General features: G+C 49.5%; 3 protein-coding genes across 3 annotated transcripts; 2 read left to right on the forward strand and 1 right to left on the reverse strand.

The window, feature by feature from the left end:
* The first annotated feature begins 4,071 nt into the window (after positions 1 to 4,071).
* Positions 4,072 to 5,525, forward strand: LOC123169530 (ornithine decarboxylase-like). The gene has a single exon (XM_044587401.1). The coding sequence runs from the start codon at positions 4,153 to 4,155 to the stop codon at positions 5,380 to 5,382; it is 1,230 nt and encodes a 409-aa protein (XP_044443336.1). The 5' UTR covers positions 4,072 to 4,152; the 3' UTR covers positions 5,383 to 5,525.
* A 5,421-nt stretch (positions 5,526 to 10,946) lies between these two features.
* LOC123167963 (ornithine decarboxylase-like) lies at positions 10,947 to 12,543 on the forward strand. The gene has a single exon (XM_044585817.1). The coding sequence runs from the start codon at positions 11,016 to 11,018 to the stop codon at positions 12,249 to 12,251; it is 1,236 nt and encodes a 411-aa protein (XP_044441752.1). The 5' UTR covers positions 10,947 to 11,015; the 3' UTR covers positions 12,252 to 12,543.
* A 5,129-nt stretch (positions 12,544 to 17,672) lies between these two features.
* LOC123166218 (lysine histidine transporter 2) lies at positions 17,673 to 20,188 on the reverse strand. Its single transcript, XM_044583979.1, has 6 exons — positions 19,860 to 20,188; positions 18,692 to 19,484; positions 18,475 to 18,580; positions 18,282 to 18,373; positions 18,060 to 18,128; positions 17,673 to 17,955 (listed from the first exon to the last, which is right to left on the reverse strand). Exons 1-6 carry the CDS (start codon positions 20,036 to 20,038, stop codon positions 17,857 to 17,859), a joined length of 1,338 nt encoding a protein of 445 aa, XP_044439914.1. The 5' UTR covers positions 20,039 to 20,188; the 3' UTR covers positions 17,673 to 17,856.
* Positions 20,189 to 21,953: the final 1,765 nt, after the last annotated feature.

Below are 21,953 nucleotides of genomic sequence, written 5' to 3' on the forward strand. Positions count from 1 at the left end.
GGCAGATGAGGAGCATGGCCGTGGAAGGAGCACCGGTGGCTAGCGACACAGCGAGCAGAGGAGTTGCGCCTCCATGGGCCAGCTGTCGGGGCGTCGAGGAGCATGGTTGTGGACAACGAGGGAGAGCAAGGGGGACGGGCTCGGGTACTTCGCGAAAGAGCGAGCAGAAAAATGACGGTGGCGGCGGTGCCTAGCGAGCATAGGCGGCCGCGAAGGAAAAGGGATTAGGGATTTGGTAAACGGGGCGGCTGCAAGTCGGGAATAGAAACGGGTTTCCTGCTTTCAGATTCGTTTCTCCAGGTGTCAGGCGCTAGACAGGGTCTCACGTTCTGCAGCGTACGACCCAGGTCATATAAGATTTTCTTCGAGAAGGAAGACTTATGGGAAGGCATTCGCAAAAAAAAAGACTTATGGGAAGGCTTAGATAGGATTTTCTTTTAGCCTCCCCGCTCCACACCCAACACTCATATTTTGTCTTTGCCCCTCCCTGAATAGATTTTGTCTTGCTTCGCCACTGCACACTATTATAATTTATCAAAAGAACGTACTAATAAGTTTAATTTTACAACTCATATTCTGTCTTCGGCCCTAGAACTTATCAATAAGTATACAATTTATGAAAAGGACTTATCAATAAGTCCAGTTTTACAATAATTCTATAATAAAAAAACAATTCTACGGTAAAAACGTTTTAGCAATTGTGAGTTCGAATGAAACCATAATAATCATTAATCGGTCGGCTCAATTTATCATTTTTGAGTTTTAATTTGCACTCAAACTTATTCAAGCCTTGAAGGCAAAATCATACGCTAAACTGAAGAAGAAAAATCTACAAAAGCAACACCATGAGGCTATGATCCTTGGCTTGGCCAGAAGGAGAGCTTCACATGGCAGCCTACCTCCTCCTGTAGTTGAATTACGCATTCATTTCTTGGCTACAAATTTCCAAAGGTAATTGATTAGTTAGACGCGCATCTCAATGCGATTGATTTGTTGGCTCCACAATTTTGAGTTCAATTGATTTCTTGGAGAATCATCTCACCGTTGATGTGTACTACTAGTACTACCTCATTTTCCATTTCTATTTATTTAATGAGAGGAGTGCCCAAGGGGAGAATCGAAAACATGGGAGGAGTGGGCGTCGGTATAACTCCACCAGGCGTCCAAGCGAAGGACCGACCCATCAAGACACCACTTCGTTCCATAACGCATAATTCTCGATTGAAGCTCGCAACCATGTACATGTCCTCAATGATTTGGTATCGATGGGGATGAAAATGATTCGGGGAAAGCACGTACCTTGGCCATGCCGGCCTGCCGGCCTCGTTTTCAGGTCTGCATTTTATTTATTTTAATTTTCGGTTTTGACGGAAACGATACGAGTGAGCCGCGGGATCATCAGGTGGCATTCTCTGTTTTAAATTTCTCACAGCCAGTGACATGAAACTCAACACGTTAGATTAGTTGCAGATCATACTTCCAAGTCTTACAGCCAGTGACACGAAACTCAACACATTATATTATTATTAGTCCGCCCATAATTCAATGTTTCATGGGCCTGGCAACGAGCTGATCAGGCAGGCTGAGCGTGAAAATCGCGAGCTACTATTTTTTTATTTTTTTGCGAGGGAAAATCGCGAGCTTCTGGTCGACTAGACTGCGTGCTAAGTGTACCTTCTAAGCACCATAGGTTGTCACGTCATGGCCGACGGCTCCTGATACGAAGTAAGAAGGCGAAGATGGCCATCATCTATGGCAGCGGAGGCCAAGTAATGTTTGTAGCGCATGCCACAATCTTGTACTCGGCCGTGTCTTCGACCACAGTCGGGGCACCACCGATCTGTGTTTTGATTTTCGGCCGCAAAAAGTGGATTTCGGCCGAATTTCGGCCATCTCGGCCTGCGGCGAAAAGTATATTTAAGCCGAAATTGCTCAAATTTGGCAAATTTTGGTCAAATTTAAATCAAATTGCAGTCAAAATTTGGTCAAATTTCAGCCGAATTTTTTAAAAATGGCCGAAATTCGGTCAAATTTAAATCAAATTGCAGTCAAAATTTGGTCAAATTTCAGCCGAAATTTTTAAAAATGACCGAAATTCGGCCATCTCGCCCTAGGGTGAAAAAAAGCTCAAACCGAAAATCAACACACAGTCACCGATCGACCGCTCTCTTCGGCGGCATACATCTTCTTAATTACTGTTGGAGGTGACTGTAGATTTACTAGAAGAAAACAAACACCCGCCCCTGAGACGTCAAACATGCGACAAAATAGGGCAGCGTCGAGGCCTACGGTTTACCATCACACAACTCGATTTATAACCCGATCTTCCGTATGATATGCGAGACAAACATCATTATAAGTCGTTCAAATTGCCAAAAAGAGTTCAACATGAGTTACTCCTATCTCTGATCGAGCTCATGTGTATATCCCATGGAGTACTTGACCTTGGGAGATTCTCTAGTGGATGAAAAGAATAGGCACTGTTCATGAAGAAAACCGAAACATGTCTAGGTCACGTACCATCATGGTTGCCAACGTGAGCCCACATATACTCAACCAAATCATCTTGTAATTGAATTTGAGTTTCCCAATCACGCATTTTGATGATGAAATGCGGTGAACTCTGCAAAAGTTGCCGCTCCTTCATGCTCAAGCACAATATTTTGTCACCCTGAAACTGAAACCCTTAATTATAGATTTTATCCGTACGATCATCCTCTACGTTCATGTTGTGCATGATCACACAAGCAATCATCACCTCCCATAACTTTTTGGTGCTCCAAGTTCTAGCAGGATACCGAACGATACCCCAACGAGATTGGAGAACACCGAAGGCACGCTCCACATCCTTCCTAGCACTCTCTTATGCTTGAGAAAATCTCTTCCTCTTCTCCCCTATAAGGTTGGGGACTGTCTTCACAAGAGTAGTCCACTGAGGATAGATACGGTCAGCTAAGTAGTATCCTTTGTTGTAGTGGTGGCCATTGATCTTAGCATTGACCTCCGAGCAGTTGCCTTCTACAAGTCTTGCAAACACCGGAGAGCGCTGAAGCACGTTGATATCGTTGTGAGATTCGGTCATGCCGAAGAAAGAGTGTCAAATCCAGAGATCTTGTGAAGTCACGCCTCAACTATTACAATGCAAGCTTTGACATGGCCTCTATACTGCCCCTGCCAAGTAGAAGGGCAGTTCTTCCACTCCTAGTTCGTACAATCTATGCTACCAAGCATCCCCGGAAAACCCCTACTGGCATTGATCCCTAACATCCAGGCTATATCTGCAGCAGTTGACTTGCTCAAGAACTGGGCAGCGGCGGCGGGTTGGGCGCCCGGGAGTGCTGGCGGTCGATGGGAGGAAGGAGGAATGGCCAATGTGCCACCGACTGACGTGTCAGGGGGAGGACAAGGGCACGCGTCGAGCGCATTTGCTGCATGTCCGCGGCGACGCAAACCCGGCCCAACTTTTATGTCCGTTTCAACCCAAACGGACACACGCGAAAAACTTATGTCAGCGCATTGGAGTTGCTCAGAGCTACCCAAGTCCGCACTTTCGCTTTTTGCTGCCCGTCAGTCATGTCCGCAGTAGCAATTAACCGTAACTAGCAAGTTGAATGACACACGGCCCCGTGAACCAAGCAGTGAGAGTAGCATGTGATTCCCATTGAAATTGTCCTTTTTCCGGTGCGTCAAACGAGCATTTGACAGAAATCATCCGGGATATATCGGAACTAAAGAGTACAGGAGTACAGGGTGCAAGTTTTAGGGATTTTAAGGTGAGGTTCCATTCAGACTTCGGGTACGAATTTAAAGTTTGATTCACACGGTGAGCTGCATATTATTTGTTTTGTTTAAGATTTTGACAGCTAGTGATGCGATCTCAACACATTATAGTCTTATTAGGATTAGCATGATGTTCATGCTTCGTCGTGCGCCGGTGAAGGATGGCAGGGGGTCGAGCAGCACGCGCACATACGCCAACCGCGGCGTCGCATTTCCACGGCCATACCATGCACGCACTGGCTATATATAAGAGCCTAGCTAGCTAGTTCAGTTCATCCCAGCCACCCAAGCCGCGCACACACCTCGCCGGGGAGCTAGCTAGGAATAGGATTCGGCTCTTCGTGCCCACCATTAGATCGCGGCCGGACAGACATGGCTGGAGGCAGCACAATGCAGGCCACGGTGCTTGGGGCCCCGGGGGTGAAGGGCAGGAAGGTGCGCGCGTTCAAGCGCAGTGAGAAGGATGCCGTCGTGCGCTCCATCGCCGGCACCGAGGAGCAGGGCGCCTTCTTCGTCTTTGACCTAGCCACGGTCGCCGACTTGTACAGCCGCTGGTGCCGCGCGCTCGACGGCGTGCGGCCATTCTACGCCGTAAAGTGCAACCCCGAGCCGGCCATGCTCGGCGCCATGGCGGCGCTCGGCTCAGGATTCGACTGCGCCAGCCGCGCCGAGATCGAGGCCGTCCTCGCGCTCGGCGTCGTCGGGCCCGCGAGCATCGTGTACGCCAACCCGTGCAAGCCCGAGGCGCACCTCAGGTACGCGGCCGAGGTGGGCGTCAACCTCGCCACCTACGACACCGAGGACGAGGTGGCCAAGGTGAAGCGATGCCACCCGAGCTGCGACCTCCTCCTCCGCATCAAGGGCCCCGACAACCCGGACGCCAAGATCGACCTCGGCACCAAGTACGGCGCGCGCGCCGACGAGGTGGTCCCGCTCCTGCGGGCCGCGCAGCGCGCGGGGCTCCGCGTGGCCGGCGTGGCGTTCCACGTCGGGGCGTGCACGTCCCGCGTCGACGTGTACCGCGGGGCCATCGAGGCCGCCCGCGTGGCGTTCGACGAGGCCGCGCAGCTCGGCATGCCGCCCATGCGCGTGCTCGACATCGGCGGCGGCTTCATGCCGAACGCCACGTTCGACGAGGCGGCGGGGGCCATCAACGACGCGCTCGCGCAGCACTTCCCGCGCGGGTGCGGCGTGGAGGTGATCGGCGAGCCGGGGCAGTACTTCGCCGAGACGGCCTTCACGATGGCGGCGCGGGTCATCGGCAGGCGCACGCGCGGCGAGGTGCGCCAGTACTGGATCGACGACGGCATCTACGGCGCCCTCAGCTGCACCATCCTGGGCGACTACGTGCCGCGCCCGAGGCCGCTCGCCGCCCCTTGTCCGCCCGGCGGCGAGAACAAGTGCAGTACGTACGCGTCGACGGTGTTCGGGCCGACGTGCGACTCCCGCGACAAGGTGGTGACCGGGTACCAGCTGCCGGAGATGAAGATGGGGGACTGGCTCGTATTCGATGGTATAGGCGCCTACGCCGCCTCGTCGGGTTCCAACTTCAACGGATTCTTGATCTCGGACATAAAGACGCATTTGGCCTACTCCACCTAGCTCCCGATCGTCCAGTTAGGGAAGGAACATGAACATGCACATGCACATGCATGCATGGGGGCACGCCCGAAATCCTTGCCGTTGATTGGTGTTTGTATTGTACGTGCATGTTCCTTGCTTCTTTGTTTTCGCGGTATTTTGCATGTACTATATATATCAAAACTATATCTCATCTTATAGCATCACATCCAATGGCTATAAAAGGTGAATGAGACCAAACTATATCTCATCTAGATGAGTTCTAGCAAAATTGATATATATATGAATAACGCGCGGGTCTTTCTTCTCGACCGGCTGTATCTTGTTGTATTCCCACACATAGAAAGCAAAATTGTACTCACACATACAAGAAATGAAAAATTGTACTCCATCCATAGTCATAGCAATGTCATTTTATTGCATTGCACGCGTGTACTGGGTTTTGTAACCAGTCCTCTGTATTATACAACTGTAAGTACCAAACTGAACATATGTGCCAAGTATCAGCACCGGCGGTGCATTAACTCAAATATATTTCATGATTAAATAGTGGTATTGAATTTTTTTTTCTTTCAAAAAAATTCTGAAGTGTGAGACTTTTTTTTCATGGTAATACGTGTCTCATTCATATGATAAAGATCGAAGTACAAGTCACGTAAGGACCGACATGATAAAACTGAAAAGATAGCAGAACATATCTGAGTTTGACACCAACGTCCATCACTTGCCTCCGGCACCACCACAACAGTCACCGAAGAATAGAATGACGGATCACCTCCTCACCCGAACTCGACACGGCTCCATCGCTGATATTTGCGTACCTCCAAGGTGGCTCCCCAAAAATGAAGCCATTGCCGTTGAACGAATCAGACAGGGTCAACACCTCGGACACGTCATCGAACTCCAGATCGGACACCCCACCATGACTAAGACGCCGAAGGAGGAAATCACACCTGTCATCCATCAACCACGAACCCATCACACATTTCGTCTTCGAGATGTCGTCGATGCAGACCATAATCTGCACCTGCTCCTGAACTACCCCCCAAGCTCCGCGCCGACGCTGGAGCAGGTGTGAGACCTTTCTTTGAGCAGGTAGGTGAGCGTAACGAGGAAGTTCCCTCCATATTATTTCAGTATACGGTCTCGCTAAGTCTCAGTCGACTCAGACTTCGTTAAGTTTCAGTCGACTGAGACTTTGTTAAGTCTCAGTCGATGCTATATCCGTGAGATCTTAGATTGAGGTCCGTGAAAAATTGCTTATCAGAATATTTTCTCTCTCTTATATGTTATGTCACTTGATTAAGACTTGGTTAAATTTCAGTTGATCGAGAACTAGCCACACCCTTAATAAGGATCAACGTGATGGTCCTACTGTTTTTGTCCGATCTTTCACGGCAAGATAACCGGATAGCAAACCTTCTAATCACGGGATCAATCCACGCAACCTGAAGATGAGGAAACGAATCCAGCAAGCAACATGGAGATGAACAACACGCCTCTAGCCTTGGCACGATAGTCCTTGATCACACAAGAACCTTCACGCAATCATCACTTTATTTGATAAACAATAGCGCCGTCCCCAGAGGGATGATTCACCGCGTGGACACAATGTTCAAAACTCAATCTAAAAATTTGACCCCCTCTAAACCTAGCCACTGGCCACCTTATATAGGCATCTAGAAAACTAGTCGGTTGGACAAGCCCACGCCGAAACACACAAAATAAAGATCCTAAGTGGCCCATAACATGACCTAGAAATAAAAATAGATCAAACTGCAATAGACCAAGTACATGACTCGGTCACCCCTTTTGGGATACCTGTAACTTGGTGGAGTTCTGAAGTTGGGCTTCACCTTCTCCTTCATGGGAACAATATGAGGTACTGGGATGCCCTCATCATCCCCCCCTTGAAAAGCCATTGTCCTCAATGCTAGAGGGTCTTCTCTAATGAATGGCATCGAATCAACAACACCACCACGTTCCGCCACCCTCTGCAAGTCTCGCTGGCCTGCCACACCACCTCCTCCCTCTCGGCTAGCTAGACTTGTCACAGCGGGTGGTACCACCTTCCGTCGCCACATAAGCTTCGACTTAGGCGCCACCACCTTCTTCTTCTCCACTGTCGAGGAAGCTCGTTGTCGCTGAACATGGACCATCTTTGTACAGCCCTGCGTAATAGGAGCAATGCCTGTGCCACACAATTGACGAACACATTCATCTTTCCCTATGTGCATACGCACAACTGCTCCAACAAATCTCTGCACAAATGGTCCAACAAACCCGTGGTCTACTACCCGCTCCTCCATATACACCGAGACACGAGCAACACAACTATCATTTGTCTGAACGCCTTGATCGACACAAATTGGAAGTGTATAGGACTAGCTGCAATCTTCGTCATCTCATCACTAAGAGGCTTGACACCAACCGGCTTGTCACCAACAGGCACAACTGGCTTGTCATCGACAGGCACAATGGAAACAAATATTAGTACTGATACTCCTCGCATCATGCTCCTCCATCAGAAGCTGAACTATCCTCTGTTGTGTCTTGGCCTTGTGCACTTTCTCCTTACGCACCACCAACACCACATCAGACTTGATATGATCATCTATCATAGGCTTCAACGTTCGCTGTTTGCCATCATGAAAAAATGTATATGTATTTGCTCTCCCAGCATGGATAGCATTATGACCATACTGCCATGGGCGCCCAAGTAACAATCCACACACCTCCAATGGCAATACATCGCACTCCACCTCGTCAGCATACTCACCAACTGTAAATGGCACACACACCTTTTGTGTAACCTTCAGCATACCGCAGCTATTCAACCACTCTAGATGCTTAGGTTCAGGAATACGCCAGGTGGACAACCCCAAAGATGCCATCATTGCCTTGCTTATGCCATTGGTACAACTACCACCATCAATCATCAACTTGCACGCCTTGTCCTTGATCATGCGCTGTGTCTGAAATAAATTCCAACGATGACCTCTATCAACTGTCACATCATCATGTACCCGTTTGAGTTGCATATTTAGCCCAATCACTGGTACAACATCATCCACCGAAAATCATGTCAACATCAGCCTTGTCCTCCTTAGAACCAGTATGTGTTTTCGTTGACTCCTTGTCGTTGTTAACATCATCTATCTTCACTACGAATGTGTCCTTGGAAATTACTTTCACAGAATGCTGCACAGTATGCGCAGGAAAAACTGTAGTGGGCCTTTTTAATTCCGTCCGCATATTTTTAATGATCTTTTGTATATCAGCTATCTCAATCCGAGCACGTTCCTTAGACTTCTCATCCAGCCGAGAAAACCATGTCTGAAGGCATCTTCCCGATCCGGCCAACAGAAAATAAAATCACAGCTTTTTGTTACCATGAGCCCGACTCTACCGTGAGTTAGTTTCCAAACGGACTGAAACAAGAGAACTTTCTCTCTCCTGCCTTAACTAATTAGGATTAACTAATTTAAAAATCCAGCAAACTGATCACAAAACTCCAAAACTAATTAATACTTACTCTATCACGTACCAACCAAATCGCCCTGCTTCCTGTAAATCCGGAGTCAGCCGAAAACAGCGTGTCCTTCCTATCCGAGCGACCAAACCTCGCCGAGATCGCAAGGAAAATTGATGGCACTGATGCCCTCAATTTGATCTGACTGGAAGACAAACTCCCCGCCGTGATGCAGATCCAAGCGCGCTCGGCCCTCGCGAATTGCCACCACTAATCTCTTTGCCGAACAACAATTTGCACCGTGATCAACGAGAACTCTCCGCGGAACAGACTGGCGGCAATGACGCAATCTCAATAGGATGAACTCGCGGTGAGAAACCCAGTAATCTGATATCACATAATAAGGATCAACGTGATGATCCTACTGTTTTTGTCCGATCTTTCACCACAAGACAACCAGATAGGAAACCTTTTAATCACGAGATCAATCCACGCAACCTGAAGATGAGCAAACGAATCCAGCAAGCAACATGGAGATGAACAACACACCTCTAACCTTGGCACGATGATCCTTGATCATACAAGAACCTTCACGCAGTTATCACTTTATTTGATAAACAACAGCGCCGTCCCTAGAGGGATGATTCACCACGTGGACACAATGTTCAAAACTCAATCTAAAAATTTGACCCCCTCTAAACCTAACCACTGGCCAGTCGGTTGGACAAGCCCACACCAAAAACACAAAATAAAGATCCTAAGTGGCCCATAACATGACCTGGAAATAAAAATCGATCAAACTGCAACCGACCAAGTACATGATTCGGTCACCCCCTTTAGGACACCTTTAATTTGGTGGAGTTCTGAAGTTGGGCTTCACCTCCTCCTTCATGGGAAGAATATGAAGTACTGGGATGCCCTCATCAATCCTTCCGTATATTATTATTGGTATATACAGTATATATCTGTTATTTGTGTGGCAGCCACGTGCCCCACGCTAGCTGCGTGCCGCACGCGCACTCTAGCCACGGCATCACACAACACATGCGCGGTAAGGGCATCTCCAACCACAACCCGCAAATTTCCTCCCGCGTCCGTCCGTGGACAGGGGGGACAAGTCCGCGCGCACGGATGCAGGAGGACGTCATCCAACCGTAGCCGCAAATATTTTGACAACAACTCGAACCAAGACGTAATTCGTACGAACACGGCCGAATTTCATATAAACATGACATGTTTCATATAAAAATGTCGTTTTTATATAAACATGACATATTTCGTTACATTTACACCAACTAATCGGTGATATATAGTCCAGCTCTGGAAGTATGAGGGTGTTTGCTTCCAGGGACTTATTGGTTTAGGGACTTAAAAAAAGTCCCTATAAGTCCCATCTGAACCAAACAGGAGGGACTTATAGGGACTTAAAGTGGTGATTTGGGACTTATCAAAAAAGACTCTCAGAGAGGAACTTATAGGGACTTATAGTGATGATTTGGGTCTTTTAGCATGTCATTTAATAACCTCTAGCCCATGATAAATCCTGTAAACAAACAGATAGGGACTCGGGACTTATAAGTTGGAACTTAAAAAAGTCCTAGGACTTGTGAAACAAACAGGACCTATAATTAATACCTAATCTAAATGATTCTCCATGGATCTCTTTGTCTTTCTCATGATCGGCAACCCGATCACTAGACTGTTAGGAGCCGCGGAGGTATATGCTTCGGCAGCAAAACATGTTAAGTACAGCATATACCCCTCGAGCAACATTATTTGTTTAAAAAAAATCTACAGCTAGTGACCCGAATGTGAGGACAATACTAGCACAGCGCTAATGCTTGGTCATGGAGCAAATCCTTCTCGTAGTGCGTCGGTGAAAGATGCAGATCGAGCAAGATATCACCAGCTACCGCGATCGCGATCGCGATCGACTGGCTCGTGCAAGATATCACCAGCCAGCTACCGCGATCATATCGCGATCGAGTGGCTCGTGCAGCACGCGCGGTCGTGCGGCGGCGTCGCACAGCCATACCACCATGTGGACATGCACGTTCGCACTGTATATAAGAAGAAGCTAGCTAGCTAGTTCACTTCATCCCAGCCACCCAAGCCGAGCACACACCACACCAGCAGTGTCCAGCGCAGGTGCTTGCACGCATTAGATCGCGGCCGGACAGACATGGCCGGAGGCAGCCCAATGCAGTCGGTGCTGGTGGCCCGCGGGGTGAAGGGCAGGAAGCTGCACGCCTTCAAGCGCAATGGGAAGGACGCCGGCGTCACCGGCGTCATGCGCTCCATCGCCGGCACCGAGGAGCAGGGCGCCTTCTTCGTCTTTGACCTCGCCACGGTCGTCGACTTGTACAGCCGCTGGTGCCGCGCGCTCGACGGCGTCCGACCCTACTACGCCGTCAAGTGCAACCCCGAGCCGGCCATGCTCGGCGCCATGGCGGCGCTCGGCGCGGGCTTCGACTGCGCCAGCCGCGCCGAGATCGAGGCCGTCCTCGCGCTCGGCGTCGTCGAGCCCGGGAGCATCGTGTACGCCAACCCGTGCAAGCCCGAGGCGCACCTCAGGTACGCGGCCGAGGTCGGCGTCAACCTCGCCACCTACGACACCGAGGACGAGGTGGCCAAGGTGAAGCGCTGCCACCCGAGCTGCGACCTCCTCCTCCGCATCAAGGGCCCCGACAACCCCGACGCCAAGATCGACCTCGGCACCAAGTACGGCGCGCGCGCCGACGAGGTGGTCCCGCTCCTGCGGGCCGCGCAGCGCGCGGGGCTCCGCGTGGCCGGCGTGGCGTTCCACGTCGGGGCGTGCACGTCCCGCGTCGACGTGTACCGCGGGGCCATCGAGGCCGCCCGCGCGGCGTTCGACGCGGCCGCGCAGCTCGGCATGCCGCCCATGCGCGTGCTCGACATCGGCGGCGGCTTCATGCCGGACGCCACGTTCGACGAGGCGGCAGAGGCCATCAACGATGCGCTCGCGCAGCACTTCCCGCCCGGGTGCGGCGTGGAGGTGATCGGCGAGCCGGGGCAGTACTTCGCCGAGAAGGCCTTCACGCTCGCGGCGCGGGTCATCGGGAGGCGCGCGCGCGGCGAGGCGCGCGAGTACTGGATCGACGACGGCATCTACGGCGCCCTCAGCTGCACCATCTTGGGCGACTACGTGCCGCGCCCGAGGCCGCTGGCGCCCCCGCGTCCCGGCGGCGAGAACATGTGCAGTACGTACGCGTCGACGGTGTTCGGGCCGACGTGCGACTCCCGCGACAAGGTGGTGACCGGGTACCAGCTGCCGGAGATGAACGTGGGGGACTGGCTCGTGTTCGACGGCATAGGCGCGTACGCCGCCTCGTCGGGCACCAACTTCAATGGATTCTTGATCGCCGACATAAAGACGCACTTGGCCTACTCCACCTAGCTCCAAACGTCCAATGGCTCCGGGAAGGAACATGCACATGCACATGCACATGCACATCCATGCATGGGCACGTCCGAAATTATTGGCGTCGATTGGTGTTTGTATTGCATGTACCTTTCTTCTTTGTTTTGTTTTTTTTTTTGCAGCGCGGGGCTTTCTTCTTGACAGTCTATATCTTGTTGTATTCTCACACATAGAAAGAAAAATTGTACTTCCCACACACAATAAAAGAAAAATTGTACTCAATTCATATATAGTAATAGTGTATTGCACGCGCGTGCTGAGTTTTGTACCTAGTTCTCTGTATTTTACAACTGCAAGAACCAAACAGAACATTTGTTCCAAGTATTATTAGCATCGGTGGTGCATTAACTCAAATACATTTCATGATTAATCTAGTGGTATTGATTTTTTTCTTGCAAAAAAAAGAATGGTATTGATTTAGGACGTGTTTGGTTCAGAAATTGGTAACACAGATGGTGACGAAATCAAACAGAACGAGAAAAAGTGGACTTTGTTTGCTTTGTCCACGCAACGGTATGCATATACAATAGTGTACAGTGTTAGGTTCAAGTACACAAAAATGGGTAAACGTTATCCAAGAACAACCCTTGCAAAGCAATGGACTCAAATCCAAGAAAGTGATAGATCGAGCCTTTTCCGTTGCTTCCGCTCCGCTACGCAGTTCATGCACTGGCCCTCCCAGTCACTGTCGAAGCCCCTATGTGGTTTGCCGTCGACATTGTCGTCAGGGCCCTTGCTGCATCTCGCTCCCCTTTGACCCCAAATCCTCCGGCCTCCCCACACCCCCTCTGTGCATCTGTTTGGTGCTCTCCGCCGTATACTGCCACCCCACGACCATCGTGCCGTCCTCCTGCACCGCCACCAGACTGCTGAAACGCGGCAGCGATTTCCGAGACTTTGTTCTAGCCTGTTTATTTTGTATACCGCACCAGGTTGCTTTTTTGTTGTTTTTGGTCTGCTATCTCTCGATACTGGAATCTGATCCATTTCTTGGACAGATGGATAAAAACAAATCCCAGTAAAAGAGAGCTGGACTAAGACCAACGACACCTTATTATTGCAAACTCAAGAATGGCCCAACAACGTGGAGTTCTTGGTTTCGAACCAACATTGTAATCGTCTTATTTTTTTTAGAAATGCTTTACATCATCGAGGTATTTTTATCTAAAAAACGGTGTGGTTCTTATCTTTTAACCCGATATGTAGTTTTTTATTTGTGGTATCTTTTCATCCATTTCATTCTTCCATCTTTGTGTTTTTATACGGGGAAGTCGGGGCTGTGAGGGAAAGAAATAGCATACGACTGCGGCCAGAGGAAGAAGAAGAGGAGCCAACCGTTGGAATAGTTTGAGCCTTAAACTGAAAAGGGTGATTGGTAGGTAGATGAACCTAGTTTGTCCCCTTATTATAATTTAATTAATGTCACATTTTCTTATTTTCTACACTCGGTGTTACTTTTATTCGAAAGCTCACTGCTACTTCTTAAGTTTGCGTTATTTTTTTTTTTTGAAGAGGAAAGGGCGATGTAGCAAAGTAGAGATAAGTATTTCCCCCAGTTAAGAACTAAGGTACTATCAATCCAGTAGGAGAAACAAACAAGTCTTCAATAGATGCATCTACGCAACCTAACAAACACTAGCACACAACACGAAAAAGGATTGTCAATCTCTTCACGGGCTCCAACTTCAACGGATTCTTGACCTCCGACATAAAGACGCACTTGGCCGACTCCACCTAGACCCCAACGTCCAGCTAGGGAAGGAACATGTACATGCACATGCATGCATGGGCACGTCCGAAATCATTGCCATCGATTGGTCTCTGTATTGTACGTGCATGTTTCTTTCTTTTTTCTTTTTTGCGATGTTGCATGAATAATATGGGTCTCTCTTCTCGATCGGCTGTATCTTATTGTATTGACAGGGAAATAAATTATGTTTTTATATTGAAAATTTGTACTCCTACACACACGAAGAAATATTGTACTTCCCTGCACACAAAAAAGAAGAAAAATTGTACTCCATCCATATATAGTCATTAGTAATGTCATCTTACATAGTAATGTCATCTCATCTTACATAGTAATGTCATCTTATTGTATGGGGGAGTGCGGCGCCGGCGCACCGGCCTGCCGCGTCCTAGCCACCCGAGCCTGTATATAGCTGTTGTATGACACATGCACATGCATGCATGGGCGCGCCCGAAATGCTTGCCGTCGATTGGTGTTTGTGTTGTATGTGCATGTTCCTTTCGTTTTGTTTTTTGCGGTATTTTGTGCATGAATAACGCGCGGGGCTTTCTTCTCGACCGGCTGTATCTTGTTGTATTCTCACACATAAAAAGAAAAATTGTACTCCCACACACAAAAAAGAAAAATTATACTCCATCCATATATAGTCATAGTAATGCCATCTTATTGTATTGCAAGCGTGTCCCGAGTTTTGTACTAACTACTTCTCTGTATTTTACAATTGCAAGCACCAAACCGAATATTTGTGCCAAGTATCAGCCACACCAGTGGTGCCTTAACTCAAATATATTTTATGATTAATCTAATGGTATGCATATACAGTACAGTATAAACATAACGAGAAAAGGTGGACTTCGTTTGGTTTGTCCACGCAACAGTATGCATATACAGTACAATGTTAGGTTCAACTACACAAATTGGGGAAAAGTTATCTGACGAACAACCCTTGCAAGCAATGTACTCAAATCCAGCGAAGTGATAAAATCGAGCTTTTTCGTTGCTTCCGCTCCGCCATGCAGTTCATGCATGCCCTGCCCGTCATTGTCGAAGCCCCTCTGTGGCAGGCCATCGATATTGTCGTCAGGGTTCCCTTGCTGCATCTCGCTCCCCTTCAACCCCAAATCCACCCGCCTCCCCACACCCGCTCTGTGCATCTGTTTGGTGCTCTCCGCCGTATCCTGCCACCCCACGACCATCGTGTCGTCCTCCTGCACCGCCACCAGACTGCTGAAAGCCTGAAACGCGGCAGCGATTTGCGGTTCTAGCCTTTTTATTTTGTATACTGCACCAGGTTGCTTTTTGATTGTTTTTGGTCTGTTATCTCTTGATACTGAAATCTGATCTATTTCTTGGATGGATAAAAAAAATCCCAGTAGAGCTGGACTAAGACCAACCGCACCTTATTATTGCAAACTCAAGAATGGCTGAACAATGTGGAGTTCTTGCTTTCGAACCAACATTGTAATCGTTTAATTTTTTTAGAAATGCTCTACACCATCGAGGTATTTTTATCTAAAAACGGTGTGGTTTTCATCTTTCAACCTTAATTGTAGATTTATTTGTGGTATCTTTTCATCCATTATTTCATTCTTCCATCTTTGTACTTTCATACGGGAAATTCGGGGTGTGAGGGGAAGGAATAACGTACGGCTGCCGCCAGAGGAAGACGAAGACGAGCCAAACGTTGGAATGGTTTGAGCCTTAAACTGAAAAGGGTGCTCGGTAGGTAGACGAACCTAGTTCTTCCCCTTATTATAATTTCATTAATGTCACATTTTGAAGGGGAGCGAGATGCAGCAAGGGAACCCTTCAAAATGTGACATTTTGGTCTGCTGCAACTACTACTGATCTGAATCGTAGATTTTAGGACCCTCTCGCCCCCGCGTCGCCAGGAGGGCGACACGGGGGAAACCGCATCCGCCGCCGCTGGGCAAACCCCCCTCCGCGCGCCCCCGCTGCGCCGCCGCCGGAGGGCCGGTCGGCGAAGCCGCGCTGCGCCCCGGGGATGGCGGCGGCGGGGCGAATCCGTTCCGCCCCCAAACCCTCTCCCCCCCCCCCCCACCCCGCCCCGCCCCAGATCCGCCACGCCGCAGGACCACCTCCCCGCCGTTTTCGCTGCGCCGCTGCCGCGGGGCCGGCCAGCTTGGTCGTGTCGCGCCTCGGGAAGACGGCGGCGGGACGGATCCGCCCCTGCGCGCGCTCCCCCCTCACCCCCGCACCCCGCGTCGCGCAGCTCCTGCGCGGGCGCCACCCTCCCAGCTGCTGCACTCTGCCGGTCCGGCGACGGCTGCCGTGTGCCAGCCTCGGCCACAGGGCGCCGTCCCCTGCAGTTCTCCCACCTCCGTGCGTGGCCCAGCCCTGGTGGTGCTGCTGCCCTTGGATTGCGCGTGGGATCTGCGGTCGGTCGCAAGGGTGTCCGCGGCATGCCTTCCTGCTGGCGCCCCCCTCGCCACCGGCGGCCCGTCCTCTCCCCCGAGCCACGGCGACGGCTCTCGCGTTGGCGACGAGGATGCAGTGCTAGTGGTGGTCTCGAAGCCGTCAAGGCGGGTGCTTGCTGGAGCTGCTCCGGCCCCGAAGACCTTGGACCCGCGTCCCTTCCGGTGTCCATGGCTGCCGGCGTCCTCTGCCGGGCAGCTCCAACCTTGGTGACCCAGCAGCTGCGTTCCTTCCAGCTTGTCTGGCTCCCTGATGTCCCGACGACTATGGCCACGGTAGCCAGGATCTGCGTCCCTCCAGTCCTTGCTTGCCGGCGTTGCCGATCACCATCGGTCCACCCCTCATGGCTTGCTTCGCGCACGTCCTATCCTGTATGCCTCAAAGCCTTTGCTTTTGCCAGATCCAATGCTCGCGGGTTCGGAGGCGGTGCCACCCTCCGACGGCAGTTGTAGCCCCGCCAACCCCCTTCCGACATGGCGACTCCGACCAGCGTTGGCTTCCTCATCTTCGTTTCCAGATACGGTGGCTATGGGATTGCTCAGCCTCAGGCCAGGGAGAAATCCCTGCTCGGCTTGCCGATGTTGGCAGCGACGGCGTCTGCGGATGTCGTTTCCTTCTTGGAGGCGCTGTCAAGGCCCTCGGTTGCGCCCCTCTTCGAGCTCAGGGGAAACCCTAGGTCCGGTTCCTCCGGATCGGATGGTGACGGCGTCTTGACGTCGTCCTCCTTCTTGAAGGCGCCATCTTGCTTGCTCGCGGTGTCCTCGGTTTTGGTTCTCGAGATGTTGATGCTCTAGTTGGTCCGGCGTTGCCACTCTTGGTTCGGGTTTGGTAGGTTTAGCTGTGATGTATCCTCTCTTCGAGTCAAGCATCTCTTTTCTTTCTGTTCCGGACACCATGTTCACGCCTGTCTGCGTTCGTGTCATGTGTTGTACTTCTATCTGTACTCATTCTATTTCTTCTATCAATGCAATGATACGCAAGGTTTGCGTATTCGAGAAAAAAAATTAATGTCACATTTTCTTATTTCCTACACTCCGTGATACTTCTATTGGAAAGCACACCCAACCAAGCTTGATTGTAGTACTTGTCTTACCTTGTGACACCTAACTAACGCTCGGGGCTGGTGCATTCATATGCATCAACATACTCCGGCCGGCTGAACAATAAAGCTGATTGTTAATATCAGAACGAACTGACATTTCACATATACGTATATCTAAGAGAACGCCTCCACTTAGGCATTAATTTCAATATCACAAAGCGATCGAGCAACATCCACAAACACACGAATATTTCTTTGGCCTAATTTAAACATGACAAGGTAACACACACTATGCATATAATACGCTGCATCTAAGTAGCTAGCTGGACTGCTGCATGCACGTTTGCAGCAGATCATGAGAAGAATTGGTAGGTCTTGTAGTTGATGATGATGGAACGGAGGCCTCCGATGGGCGCCAACACAGACAGAAGCACGCCGATGATTATGCATATCTGCCAACGATGATTTTTGAGGAAGTTATGAGTTTCTATGATTGTGATGATATCAAGTTCAGCGGCAGATTATGCAAAATAAGAAAAGACTAGAGAAAACTTACCCAGTTGATGCACCAGGACATGCTGAACCTCGCTGGCTTCTTGATTGCCAGCCACATAATGCAGGGAAGCTGTATACAAAGAAGATATAGTCCTCCAGTTAATTAGGGAAACAAACGGGTTCATCATTTGATTTACTACTATAGATGAAACTAACTAGTAAAAGTAGTATATAGTTCCCTAAATTAAAAGAAGTAGAGAGAAAAGCTTAGGTAGAATCTTACGAAGTAGGTTGTTGGGGCAAATGCAAAACCACCAAAGAAGCCTAGTAGCCCACCGAAGAAGGGGATGGCGATGCCGACGAGCATGGTGAATGCTGAACGAACCGATCATATCATCAGAGTAAATCTTCAGTAAGTACATTTCTTTAAAATTTCTGTATCAAAACGATATGTAGGTATAGAATGCTTGACGTACCAACGTAGAGCGAGCGTGCGATGAGACGAAGTGGCCACCCGGGCTTAAACCTTAGCTTCTTCACCAGGAAGGTCTCGAGCATGTCGAAGACCGGCATCGCATAGATCTGCGAGTTCACGCGTGCCATGCACAAGGCGCGGTTAGTACTAGTTGGTTCTAGCTAGAACAAGACACAAATTAATCTCAGAATGTGTGCGACGACGACGATGTAATAAACCTGGTAGCTGCCGATGACGTGGATGACGACGAACATGTTGGCGGCGGCGATGAGCCAGCGGGGCTTCTCGAGGGTGATGAGGATGTTGTCGTCGACGGCGTTGCCGAAGACGTAGTAGCCGAGGAAGGCGACGGGGAGGTAGCAGATGGCGACGACGATGTAGGCCAGGACGACGCCCCGCCACATGGGCTTCTTGGACGGCTTCTCTGGCGTGGAGGGGATGGTGGCCTGGATCTCCAGCACCACGTTGTGGCCGGCGTAGGCGAACGCCACGTCCCCGAGCGCGCTGAGGAAGTTGAAGGTCCTCCCGGGGGTGGTGGACGCCGTCATGCTGTAGTCGACCACATGGCCGGGCCCGGCCTTGCCGGCTTTGTGCAGTGAGGCCGCCCAGGCGATGGTGGAGTAGCTGAGGGACATGACGGCGGCGGCGAGGGAGACGCCGGTGATGGAGTTGAAGTTGGGGAGCTGGGAGAGGAGGAAGTGGGCGGAGCCGAAGATGCAGATGAAGTAGCTGGTGCGGATCGGGTGGCTGTGCTCCGGGCGGAGCAGGTCGTGGACCTTCTTGAGCGACTTGCCGCCGGTGACCATGTAGACGATGCAGACGCCGACCTCGACGACGAGCTGCTGCGGGACGACGATCCAGAGGCCCAGCTTCTGGCCGAAGGCGTGCTGGCCCAGCTCGTGGTAGCGGTCGAAGCGCTTGCCCGGCACGCACTCGTGCATCTCCACCATCTGCCACAGCGTGTACAGGGTGATCGCCCACGACAGGATCATCGCCGCCACGCCAGGACCCCTGAAACAGAATCGAGATAACAGTATATGAATGCACACGTAGTACAAAAAAAGAACCGGATTCACGGACATAATTCATCTTAATTCCCGTATTATCCCAGATTCGAAAATGATGTAGTGGCAATTGTGATGCCAAAATGGTTTCCAATCTGAAAACCTCACTATATATAAACCTCAAGTTACCGCCCGGTCTGCTGCATCTAAACATCATCACAAAATAAATCGGATCATGCATGAACGCCGGCCGACCCACGTACGGGACGAGGTACGCTAATAATCTAGAAAAGAAATCCAATCTAAACGAGTGAACGTACGAGGAGGCAGCGAAATCCAATCTGATCGTAGGCAAGCAGAAGAGAGGTTGGCGGGCACGTACCATCCGAGCTCGGACATGGCGTAGGGCAGGCTGAGGACGCCGGCGCCGACCATGGCGGTGACATTGTGGAAGGCCGAGTACCACCACTTGGCGTTCCGGGAGGAGGTGATGGGCAGCCAGTCGTCGATGTCCTGCAGCTGCTTGTCCGACGTCGCCGCCTTGCTCGTGTTCATGGCCATGGCGACGCGATCCGATCCGGTCCGATCGGATCTCCGCTCCGGCGAACGGGATCTCTCGAGGTACCTCAGAGGAGACGGATGGATAGATACTAGTCAAGTGCCGCCGTATATTCCCGAGGGAATGAACCTATAGCCAGCCACCACACGCGGCGGGAGAGCGCATATATATGGGATCCCGTTGGCCCCGCGGTAACGACCTGCCATCCAGTATCGGGGGATTCTGTTGTGGAAGAGAATCGTTCCGCGCAGCGGGTATCCGGCGCTGCCGTGTGGGCCCCACGCGTCGTGCCGCCAACCGCTTGCATGCAGGTGCACCTCCTCGGCCGATCTCGACCGCGTTTCGGAACGAAAAGATCCTCCGCCGTATTGTTTATTTATTTGGACGGGCATGCAGATCCTCCGCCGTATAACAAACCGACGTTGCATGTTTAGCATCAATCATGTTTTTTAGGATAACATTAATCATGTTGAACGTATACCAGATCAATCAACATTATCTCTTTTTTATCAACATGATATACTTATCACTCTTCATCCTTTTCATTTTCCATCTACATCCACTACCTTTTTTTGTTGAGCAAATCCACATCCACTATCTGCCACATATACCACGGCGCACAGGGCTAGGCACGGTAGGCCGGCCCAACTCCAGCAGCGCGCAGACGATTTTTTAGTACCGGTTCTTTTGGTTTCTCTTTGCCTCTTTTTTATCTGTCAGTTTTCGTTGTCTTTTTTAGTTTTTTTTTGTTTTTAGTTCTTTTTTAATAGTCTTTACCTTCTCTTTATTTCTCGGTTTATTTTTGTTTAAATAAATACGAAATTTACAGTTTATTTTTACTTCTATTTTTTCATTGTTCTTTATGAAATTTTTCTGAAATAGATGAAGAATTTATAAAATTTATTACACTTTTAAAATACATGTTAGGATTACTTGAACATTTTTCTAATACATGAGCTATCTTTAAACTTTCATAAACAAATTATAGTAAGTTCTTAAGTAATTTAGAATGTGTTCACCTTAATAAAAAAATCTTGTAGTTTCTGAAAAAAGTTCATGCTAGTAAAAATTATTTGTTTATTTAGAAAATGTTCACGCATTTTTTCAAAATTGGACGTGATTAAGAAAATGTTCACCTTTGAAAAAAAATATCCATGTTATATGGGGAATAAAATAGAGAAATGAACTAAAAAGGTGAAAGCAAACAAAAATATCGCTAGATAATTAGAGTAGAACCCCTCGCTAAAACGCATCCATCGAGTGGCGCAACTGGGCTGGCCCATGGACACGGTCGCTTACATTGGCAAACCCTATTCGCCGCTCAATTGTCAAAATAGTTGAGGATTCACACATGAGACTCGCCTATGCCGCCTCATTTGTAGCCCTTTTTTGTTTTGTTTTTACAGAGTTTTGACTAGATTTCAATGGTTTTCTTTTTCTTTCATTTTCCTTGGTTTTCTTATTTCCTTTTTGCCATTTTTTCTTTTACCTTTTATTTTTTATTTCTTTCTTTTAATTTTGCATTTTTATCTTAGATTTGCTGATGTTGTTTTTTCAGATATGGATATGCACATTTCTTTAGTGTGTATTAAAGCTATTCTACGCCAGTAAGATGAGTTGCACTTGGCAAGTATAAAATATTTTCCATTATACTTAATGCCACATATATGTGCCGCTGGTTGTAATTTAATCTTGTTAATCATCGTTTCCTTACCGTCGACATATCACACATCAGTGCTCGCGAAGAGTTTCTTTCTGGTCTCTCTCACATCTCTAATTTCTCTGTTGCACGAATATTCGATTCTTTCATTTTCCTCATGAGAATATGCTTTGGATTGCATGGGATAAGATGTGTACGAGGAAGGGAGAGGGTGGACATGGCTTCAGGGATCCTGAAGCTTTTAATCAAGAGCCATT

The sequence above is a fragment of the Triticum aestivum genome, chromosome 7D (assembly GCF_018294505.1).
Source record: "Triticum aestivum cultivar Chinese Spring chromosome 7D, IWGSC CS RefSeq v2.1, whole genome shotgun sequence".
In the NCBI taxonomy this organism is placed as follows: Eukaryota; Viridiplantae; Streptophyta; class Magnoliopsida; order Poales; family Poaceae; genus Triticum; species Triticum aestivum.